The sequence below is a fragment of the Molothrus aeneus genome, chromosome 8, assembly GCF_037042795.1.
Source record: "Molothrus aeneus isolate 106 chromosome 8, BPBGC_Maene_1.0, whole genome shotgun sequence".
NCBI lineage: Eukaryota > Metazoa > Chordata > Aves > Passeriformes > Icteridae > Molothrus > Molothrus aeneus.
Genome location: NC_089653.1, coordinates 33,799,125 through 33,809,927, shown reverse-complemented (window position 1 = coordinate 33,809,927; position 10,803 = coordinate 33,799,125). Strand labels below are relative to the sequence as shown.

The following is a 10,803-nucleotide window of genomic DNA, read 5'->3' as shown; positions in this document are numbered from 1 at the left end:
CTGATTTTACAGCAAGGAAAAGTGTGTTTGTTTGATCCAAAGTGACACCTTGGTTTGAGGCAAAAAAATGAGAATATGTAATTGACCACAGGAGCCACTTTTTATGAGAAGGGCAATTTTTCTGCCTCTGTTAACAACAGTGTTGTTTTACTGCTGTGTAAAGTCACTTCTGCTTGGAACTTGCACCGTGTAGCAGGTACCTGAGGTGGAAAATATTACATAAAAGTCATCTGTTTTCTGAAGCATTCACTTAGAGATACCCAAGCCATCATTTTGGGCATGGACAGCACACAGGGATGGATGTTCTCAGTGCTGATGTGTGTTTTAGCTCCAACCTGCAGGGACAACCACAACAGCACAGTAAAAGATTTCAGTTTTCTCATGAGTTCCCCTCCTAAACTGTCCTGAAAAAAAGAAAGTGTATACACAGCCTTCTACATAATGCACTAGTTCCCAAAATTCTGCAGTGAGGACCAAAAATACCAAGGGAATGTATTCATTTTCTTAGACAAGCTTTTAAAATAACAGTTTATTTTTTGAGTCAGTGGTATATTTAAAAACAATCTACTGTAAGAGTAAAAAGATTGTAGATAATAAAAAAAACCAAAGTGTGATGACAATAAAAAACCACTAGAATATAAAGTTAGTTTCCTTCCTCCCTCCCAAAACCCCATCCCATCAGTCTGATATTTCTCAGAGCTTAATATCTGGAAAAAAACCGCTTTTTGTCTTTTCTTTACACTTTCAGCAATTAGGAAATTAAGAATACGTAAAGCATTCTTTGCAGGCACATTAATCATTATGACGTGAAAAGCAGGCACCATAAAAACTAAAACATTCTAAAAACCATCATATATACAAACACTGTACAGAATGATGGCACAAGGACAAAGTGATTCCGTTCAGTTCATCCTAATCCAACATGAAATATTACACAACAGAGAAAGGAAAAAGCTCTTCCCGTTTCTGTACTCAACATTTAGGTTCAGAATGACCAGGAGTCTCCTCTCTGCTCACTGTTTTCTCTGCCATACCCTCGTGCTGGTGACAGCTCCAAGGCTTCCTTGTTTTCCCCCTCATGGACACCGCAGCTCAATGGCAGTGGGTGATCACCAGGGACTGATTTTACAAAGCCCATCAGTCACAGGTTATCCTCAGCTGGGAGGGACCCTCAAGGATCATCCAGCCCAGCTCTTATCCCTGCACTGACATCCCAAAAATCCCACCCTGGAGCAGTGTCCAAAGGCTCCTGGAGCTCTGGCAGCCTCGGGGCTGTGCCCATTCCCTGGGGAGCCTGGGCAGTGCCAGCACCTCTGGGGATGAACCTTTCCCTAAACCCAACCTAAACCCCCCAGGCCCAGCTCCAGCCATTCCCTGGCTCCTGTCCCCGATTGTGACAATGAATTGTGGCATTCCCCTCAGGAGGATGCTGCTGACCCACCAAGGTCTCCCCTCAGTCTCCTCTCCTCCAGCTGAACGTCCCAAGCGCCCTCAGCTGCTCCTCACACGGCTTCTCCTCAAGGCCCTTCCCCTTGGACACCCTCTAACAGTTTAATGTCTTATTTACATTGTGACTGGTGCCATTCTGGTGTCACCCTTTGTGCCCCACCCCTGAGCCAGCTGCTCACCCATCCCATGATGTGTTCCTCCAGCTGTAGGATGGACATTTTGTCCAAAAGGATCCCGTGGGAGACAGTATCAAGAGCTTTGCAGAAGTCCAAAAAGGTTCCATCTCCTGGCTTTCCTGGATCAGCCAGCTGGGTTACCCTGCTGTAAAAGGAAATTGGGTTCCACAAGCAGGACTTTCCCTCATGGAGCTGTGCTGGCTGTGACCCATGACTGCATTGTCCTCCAGGTGCTTTCCAGGACCTCCCAGAATAATCTTCTCCATGATTTTACTGGGCCTGTAGCTTCCAGAGTCCTCCTTCTTGCCCTTCTTGAAAATCAGGACAACATTCCCCAGCTTCCAGTCAGCTGGGACCTCTCTGGATTCCCCAGACTGCTCAAAAATCATCAAGAGGGGTTTTATGATGGCATCAGCAGCTCTTTGAGGATTCTGGATAAATCCCATCAGGGCCCATAGATTTGCAGGGGTTCAGCTGGGGCTGCAGATCCTGCAGTTTCAGGCTGACTGGGAGTTGATCATTGTCACAGTCATGATCCTCCAGCTCAGGGCACTGGGACCCTCTTGGTCTGTGACCCACGTTGAAGACAGACAAAGGATGTGTTAAGCACCTCTGCCTTGTCCCTGTCCCTGTTTGTGAGGTGCCCATCCCCACCCTAGAGTGGGCTGATGATATTTTTACACTGCCTTTTGCTATTGATATATTTGAAAAAACTTCTTTTTTTTTTTGTCCCCAATGGTTCTGGCAGCTCCAACTCCAGCTGAGCTTTGACCACAGGAATTTTCTCCCTGTAGTGGGGAGCTGCAGCTCTGTGTTGTTCCCATGCCCCCTGACCTTGCTTCCACTGGCACACACCTTCCTTTTCCACCTGATTTCCAAGAGGAGATCCCTGTTCAGCCAAGCCAGCTCTGCTTGACTTCCAACATTTGGGAATTGCTGCTCCTGTGCCCTTGGGAGGTGATGTTTAAAAAGGGACCAGCACTGATGGACCCCAGCACCTGCAAGAACATTTTCCCAGGGGACCTTACAAATTCCCTGAGCAGCCTCCTGGTCAGAGGGGAGGTTCTGCTGGAACTTTTCCTCCTCTCACCAGAGGTTTTAAACTCGATGGCATCGTGGTCACTGTGGCCAAGGCAGCCCCAAATCCCCACTTTGCTCATTGCAATCAGGTTATTTGTAACACAGACCAATTTCACAAATCAGTGGTGTCTGATTTTTAACCCTGGGCTAAAATCCCTGTTATTCAGGGAAATCCTACAGCAGCTTCACCTCACTGGGAAACCTCCTCTTGCCCTGAATTCCAAGTGAATATTGTCATTGATTCCTATATACACTGAGATTAGGTACAAAAACTCTGCTCATTTGAAACTCCAGAGGTACCCAAAATCTTTAGGTACAACATTTCCAGCTCTCGTTTTAATCTCCATGTTTAGCTCTGTGCCTGGCGTTATCCAGAAGCAGGGAGAAGGTTTAGGAAGAGGGTTCTGTCAGTTGATGGGAGTTCCCAGTCTCAAGTAGAAATCCAGATTTCTTTCAAGTTATGGGAGGGAATGATCCCAAAAACAAGGGGATGTAGTGTTGGGTCCGACGCACGGCGAGAAACGGATTTCTTACGGAGTTACCATTGCACTAAATGTTAGATACTGCACACCTGAATGAGGTAAACATTATAGACCATAAAATACTTAGGGAAATGAATTGTTACAGCTTGATCTTTGGAAAATAACCCGCTTCCTTCTTCACTGGACAATCCCAGAGTCAACAGACGTTTGCTTCCGCGTCGTCTTGGGAGGCGGCGGCGGCGGAGTCTTGCTGGGCAGAGGAGGAGGCAGGTGCTGGAAAAAACCAATTTGGGCAGGTCATGTTAGGAAAGAATGGAATTCTGCAACGTTTTTGAGTCATCTCTAAGTGCAAGAGGCAGCAGGTAAGTCTGGAGCCCTCTGGCTCACAAAAACCTCTCCCTGCAGAATCTGCTGTGAACACAGAACGCTCTCAGCCATTACTTTTAAATATAACTTTGACTTTTGACAGTGAAAAAAAATCTCTCAAGAGTTCAGGATTAATTAGCTCAATATTTAAGGGAAAAATCTTTTGAAAGCACTGGAGAAGTTTATAATTCCCCACTTTATATCATGATAGGATATTGATTTCTTGGTCTGTATCGATTGCCCTCAGCCTCTAGGCACTCAGAGCTTAAAAACCAAGCTGAAGCAATGGCTTCATTGCTTTTCCATTATGTTTTGTATTTTGCACAGTTAGAACAGAAATATTTAAAAAAAACCAAAAAAATTTAAAATCATTTAGAGAGATAAGTAACTCACAATTTACTATTACACACGGAGTTATAATTAAAATATTCCAAACAGAAATGCACAACATTCAAATATATGTATTTTAAATCACTTTACATATCTCACAACAGAAAAACATCCCCAGTCAGAATCACCAGCTAATTGGACAAATTAAAAAAGCCATTATGGAAATTAGGACCTTTTTTCCCTTATGTTGTAACCTACAAGTGATAAAATCTGTGGCAGAAAGAGCTGGAGAACACTGCAGTTTGCAGGCAGGTTTTCCCAGATTTTGGCTGTGCAGGCAGCACAGGTTTCCCAGAGGCTGTGCTGCAGTGTCACAGCTCATCAACTCTGCTCTGGCTTTGTTTTTCCCTATGATTCTCCCCCACTTCCCAGTCAGGGCCTTTTGTTTTCCTCCAAGCCCAGTGATGCTTTCCCAGCTGTTTGTTCTGCCCTGCCTCCCCCAGCCCAGCACCAGCTGCTGGCTCCACAGAGGCACAGCCTGAGGAGCTCCAGCTCTGCCCAAATTCCTTGGCCACCTCTGCAAGAAGAGCCCAAGAAGCTGCAATACCTCAGTGCTGGACAGGATTCCTGATGGTTTGTCAGGATCAGGAAGATCCTTGTACCTAAACAACTGAGAAACCCCATGGAAGTGCACAGAACCAAAGCTGGTCCTTTTCAAAGCTGTCCAAGGATGCTGCCCCAGAAAGGAGAGAGGCTCAGGGTGATGCCAGGACATCCCAGTCCCTCCTCTGCTCAGAGCAGCTCCTGATGCTCCTGCAATCTCATGACTGGGAGTTTGCAGAGATGAGTAAGAGCAGATGAAAAACAACCTTTAAGGTGACCAAACACGCTCTCCCAAGCAGGTTTGAAGCCAGCATGGAGTTACAAATCTGAGATTTCACCAGACAGTTTTACTGATCACAGACTAAGGAGAAAGCTAGGAATGCAAACTGGCAGAGCCAGGCTGGCTGGATCTTTGCTGGAATCTCTTTCCTCTATCCTGCCTGGACAGCAGCACTTTCCACTCCATTTTACAGCTTTCCTCATTCCTCCCAGGCAAAGGAAGAGGGATCCCAAACCACCCCCAGGTGAGCCATGCCCTGAGCTTGTCTCTCCATTCTGCTCCATCCACTCTCCATTTCCCAGCCCCTCCAGCACCACCACTGCTCTTTCTGCCTGCTCCCAGCCTCTTCCTTGGCTTCAAAATGCTCTCTGGCACTCTGGAAATCCATTGGGATTGATCTGCTGCTGAGGGAACACTGGACTGGATGATTTTAGTGGCCTTTCCCACCCTAAATGATGCCATGATGTCCCACAGCAGGCTCCAGCTTGTTCCCAGCTTCCAGTGGGACACGATGATCTCTGAGTCAGAAAAGCCAGCAGATTAATATGAAAGGCAGATAAAATAAGAAATTAATTTTTTTACTACATGCAAAACTGAAGATTTTGTTTGGTTTTTAATTAAAATGCCACTGCTGATCTGCCTCTGAAGTACTGCAGCCAGAACTATTAAATATTTCTTCTACCTGAGCAAATCCACTCTTAACTTGGCATGTTAACTCCTGAATTCCTGCTAAGGCACCTGAATAAATGTCAGTTGGGATCAGAAGATTCCAAAACCTTTGAAAACTTGCTTAATTACACTCCTGTATCCAGGCAAGGGCTCTGGGAAAGCTCTGGGAAATGCTGGTGGTCTGCAGAACATGAACATCTCATGGAGCTGACACTGCCTTCAAACTCCATAAACCACGTGCCCCTCAAAAACACAGCACAAAATATAAAATAAAATAAAACTTTCCTCCCTGCTTTGCTCTCTTTAACTTCATATTCATCACCAGGAAAAAAACCCACCAACTCTGCTGATAGCATCATTTGTGCAAATCCATTTTGAATTTAAATAACACTCTATTGGCAATAATTCTCAATTCAATTAGATCAAAGGCATTTCTCAACCAAATGAGCCCCTTCATATTGATCAGAGAACAATCAAATCAGCCCTGAAAACCTGGTTCTGAAAAGCAGAGACAATGCAAATACAATGAGAAGAAGCTAAATATATATGCTATAAATAACAAGCTCAAAACCTACCCAAGCTCAGATTCTGCAAGCAAATTAGGCAGAAAGAAATAGCAGAGATAGGTAGATAATTATTATAATTGAATTTACAATTTCCATTAGAAAGTCGGATAAATTTAGCACATGTTCATTTATATAATAAGCTCCCAATGAATATATTAAGTAGGATGTGTAATGCTGGTTGGGGTGACACTGTTGGGGATTTTGCAAGACAAAACATTCCATTGTGGAGCTGGGGCAACTCCAAAGCATCACTCCCAGGGCTTCCTTTTATCCCAGGACAGAAGAAGTTCAACCACATTTCCTCCCTCCCTTTGACACCACACTCACAAAAACCATTTTCAGGCTTATAAAGTTCATCTGTGCTGTGCTTCCCCTCAGAAACTTTGCAATAAAAATAGAGTTTGCCTTGATTTTGTGTTTAATTAAGACTCTCTGTGCCGAGTTGGTGTTTATATCTCAGTGGTTAATTGTGAACCTGACTCTTCCCTTTCCTTCCTGACAAACTGACAGAGGCTGCTGCTTCACATCCCAACCTATTTTGGGCAGAATCCTTGACTCAGGGGTACCTCAGGGGAAGCAGAAACCTTATGTAAAAGGCACATCTGCAACACAGAAACAATCTGTTCCTGCTGCTTCAGACATGAAATTGCTCCCATTTGTTTGCTGGTTTTTTTTTCTTTCCCTGATACAGAAAAGAATCAAGTTTAAAAACATTTGTCTGTCTTCTCTTCCAGAGAGATATAAACTGCACTACACCAGGCGTGTTCAAGATGTAGTAAAAATCAATTACAGAAGATGAGAAAATGCTTTTTTAAATTTTTTTTTCTGTTACTCTCAAGCAGCAAAATGAGAGATGAGTTGTTCTTCGTCTATGGAATACTGTTAAAAGAAACAACTACAAAAAAAATCAAACAGGATTTGACTCTCCAAAAGGGTCTTTGAGGCACTGCATGAGATTTCTTCCTGGGCAAGGAACTCTTTGAAATTCAGTGGTCATCGATAGGACACGCTCTGGAGATCCAGGGACAAGCACTTTGGTTGGAAGAATTAAGGGATCTAATTAGGTCAGAAGCAGCAGAAATGGGATGTAAATAGACCATCAGCCACCCAGGACTGTGAAAATGTTTCAGACACTGAGTTGTTCCTTCAGCACGGAGCTGAGGTGCCTGACAACAACGTGATTATTTCATATCTGCAATGAAAAATAACATTTGAGTGTGAGGCTCTGGCAAGAATAACTCTCCAGCAGGGAGAACAGCCCAACTCCACTAATGGCAGCCAAATTACAGACAGTTTAAGCTAATTGGCTGTTTGACCCAGGGAGCAAAGTTCTGTGCAGAATCCAGCAGGTAACTGATGGGAAATGACTGTTTAGCCCCTGGTTCATCCATCATCTATTAGAGTCTCATTTGACTCTGTGGCACAGCCATTACCTGCCCTTGCTGGAGTGCCCTGGGATCAGGGAGAGGAGCTGGAAGGGCTCTCCTGCAGAGATGTGCGTCCCACCCCCAGCCCCTCACAGGGAACAGCAGAAATGCCTCAAAATGGCAAACAGGGAATTGCTCCAGGTCAGAACCCCAGAGCAGATCAAAGGGGCTCCTCTGCTCTGGAGCCAGGCTGGAGAGCTGGAGAGGAGAAGGTTCCAGGGAGAGCTCAGAGCCCCTTGCAGGCCTGAAGGGGCTCCAGGAGAGCTGCAGAGGGACTGGGGACAAGGCCTGGAGGGACAGGACACAGGGAATGGATTTAAGCTGACAAGGGGTAGATTTAGATGGGATATTGGAAAGGAATTCTGGGCTGGAAGGATGCTCAGGCCCTGGCACAGGTGCCCAGAGCAGCTGGGGCTGCCCCTGCATCCCTGGCAGTGCCCAAGGCCAGGTTGGACACTGGGGCTGGGAGCACCTGGGACAGTGGGAGGTGTCCCTGCCATGGCTGAGGTGGCACTGGGTGGGATTTAAGGTCCCTTCCAACCCAAACTGATGACCCTGTGACTTTCCCCATGATTTCTGGCAGGCTCTGCCTGGGGGGATGCTCCTGTGGGGGACAATGGCAGTGGATGAGGGCAGAGCTGGACCTGTCAGGGCTCTGCACCCCTCATGCAGGGAGGACCTGGCTCCTGGAGTGTGCCAGCTCTGCTGGAGCACAGCTAAGGCCACCTTCCCTCTGTGGAACCCCGTTTCTCCACGTGGACACCATCAGGATTTCTCACTGGATGATGCTCGAGTTCCCCAGCACTGCCTCCCTGTTCCAGTCCATATACAAACAGACTCAGGAGTGATGAGCAAACCCTCAGAATCAGCTTTAGACTCCAGACTGACCCTGCATGCCTCACTGAAGGCCCAGCTCCTGCAAGACAGACAAAGCAGCACACCAGCATGGCCCAAACCATGCCCTGATCCCATATGGAGAGTGGGACACGGCCACTCCCTGGACTGGACCAAGGCACACATCACAGGGCTGGGCAGACAGCAGAAGGAGAACACAGGTTTCACTCCAAATCCTGTAAAAAGCAGTGGCAGTCCACTGACCTGGATACTTACTATTTTTCAGAAACTCCTTGCTTAGCAATATCTTAACCCACTGAGGAGTGAGGGACTGGCACAGGAGGAAAGGCTTGCAAGGTTTCCCATCCCCAGCAGGCAAAAATAATGATCAGATGGCAAATAAACCCTGTATTTTGTTTTTTTCTTCTGGGCACATTTTCCAAAGGCTCCTGGAGCTCTGGCAGCCTCAGGGCTGTGCCCATTCCCTGGGGAGCCTGGGCAGTGCCAGCACCTCTGGGGGAAGAACCTTTCCTGAAATCCAGCCTGAACCTGCCCTGACACAGCTCCAGCCACCCCCTGGCTCCTGTGCCTGCTCCCAGCCAGCAGAGATCAGAGAGGAGCTGCAGGCTGCTACTGCAACCCCTCAAGTTGTGTTTCCTAATTCCCTGCTCCTCCACGGTTCCAGCTGCATTTCCAGCCTCTCTCTCCCTGTCCACATGAGGACAACACATTTGCTGAAGCCTTTCAGGTCAGTTTTTGCTCACTGCAGCTGCTACAAGAGAGAATTTCCAGCACTGCAGCACCTGCATTGCAACACATGAAAAATCCCCCTGAGTTGTGCCTTCTTTGTGTTAGATGTGAATATATCATCCAGTTTTATCCCAATGAGCAAGCAGAATAATCCCCACACAGCAGAGTCAAGCCAAGGCTGTTGTGCTCCTTGCAGGCTTCAGCCATCCCCACGTTCCACCTGTGCTGGATTGATGGAGATGTTCCCATCCCAACCATTACCCCATGCTTAGCAAGTGTTATAGCCAATATTAGCAACCCAAGTGCTCCTTTATCTATTTTCTTTGAGCTCTCTCCCTGCTCTGAATACTAAGCAGGAGGTTGATTTGTATGCAAGGGTGAGGATGAGCCCATAAAGAATGATAAGTGCCTAAAGGAATCCCTTGATGTAATAATAATCCTTGCAGGAGTCGTAGATTTCTCTTTTTTTTTTATGTTCCCATATATTATTAAGGACATTTTTAGCAGAACAAATCACAGGGAGCAAGAAAATATCTACAAAGGTCTCAGAGTTAACAAGGAGTAAGGGACAACCAGGAAATGATAATGAGGTGATCACCTGGATTAAAGACTTCAGGTAGACCAAGGTAACACTGGACTCTGAATATCTGAGATTGCTGTCTCAAAAATGACATTATTGCCTGCAGTTTGACTTGGAGCATCTGATTCCTTTCTGGCTGCCTGCTTTTAGTTCACTACAGCACTTTTCCTGCCTTTCATAACCTACTGCAAGACAACCAGAGTGAAAAACACAATCATTCCTCACACAAGGAGATATTTCCAGTTTAAAAGCTACTCAGATAATCTTATCTCTAATAGGTTTTACTGATTTTTCTTCACTGATACAACGGCAGTGTAATTTAAAAGATGATCAGTTTACCAGGCAGAGAATTATCCAGTTATGAATTATGGAGCTATTTGACCCATGAAACATAAGTCATTAAAACTGTGGAGTGGGATTTAATCACAGCAGCAATGAGAATTTGCCCATCTGATCTTTCATGTCCAGCACTACTCATTTTCTTGATGTTCTTTAAAAGCTTCCTTCCTAGCAGCCTGATGAAATAAAGGCACAGAGTGATTGTTATAAGATTAGAAACCTTCTCCAAAATCAATTCTAAAGCTAATACAGAATCACAGAATCTGCTGCGGTGGAGGGGACACACGAGGATCAGCGAGTGCCGCTCCTGGCCCTGCACAGGACAGGTGGCTCTGGACAGAGCTGCTTTAGATCCTTCTGCCAGGCCTTGAAACCCCACTCCATGGTCCTGGAAAGCTTAGAAAAACACAGATGCTGGAGAAAATTGTGGGCAGTTAGATAAGAAGATGTAGCTTGTATCTGATTGCATTGCTGAGCTATTAAATCCTGATGCCCTTCCCCACCAGATGTTAAAAAATGGGCTCTGTTCCTACAGAGACAAAATGTAATAAAAAAAATGAGGGGAGCCTGAGCAATCAAGACTGGAAAGAGCAAAAATATTAAGAGCTGAATAAAACTTTGCAAAAAACCACGGGAGCATATTGGTACCATATTTCTGAACTCCCATTTAATGATGTGGAAATGCTGCTTGTGGCAGGTACAGGAGCTGCACAGGGTCACAGAGCAAATCAGGCTCAGTTATCTCAGGTGTGGGCTCCCAAAACCACATCTCCATGGCATTTGGGAGTCATACAGTAACTAAAAACATCTATCCCCAGAGTGGAATCCCCTTCCAAAAGCCTCACCAGTCAGGAAAAAAAACAACCCCTGGC

The 10,803-nt window shown here is 45.9% G+C and overlaps 1 protein-coding gene across 1 annotated transcript in view; it reads right to left on the bottom strand.

The window, feature by feature from the left end:
* Positions 1 to 511: 511 nt before the first annotated feature.
* The window catches only part of DOCK1 (dedicator of cytokinesis 1), a 277,491-nt gene continuing 267,199 nt past the window's right edge, over positions 512 to 10,803 (bottom strand). Inside the window, exon 52 of the mRNA XM_066554638.1 lies at positions 512 to 3,460. Within this exon, the coding sequence (XP_066410735.1) occupies positions 3,365 to 3,460 (96 nt within the window). The 3' untranslated portion in view covers positions 512 to 3,364. The remainder of the gene's footprint in view (positions 3,461 to 10,803) is intronic.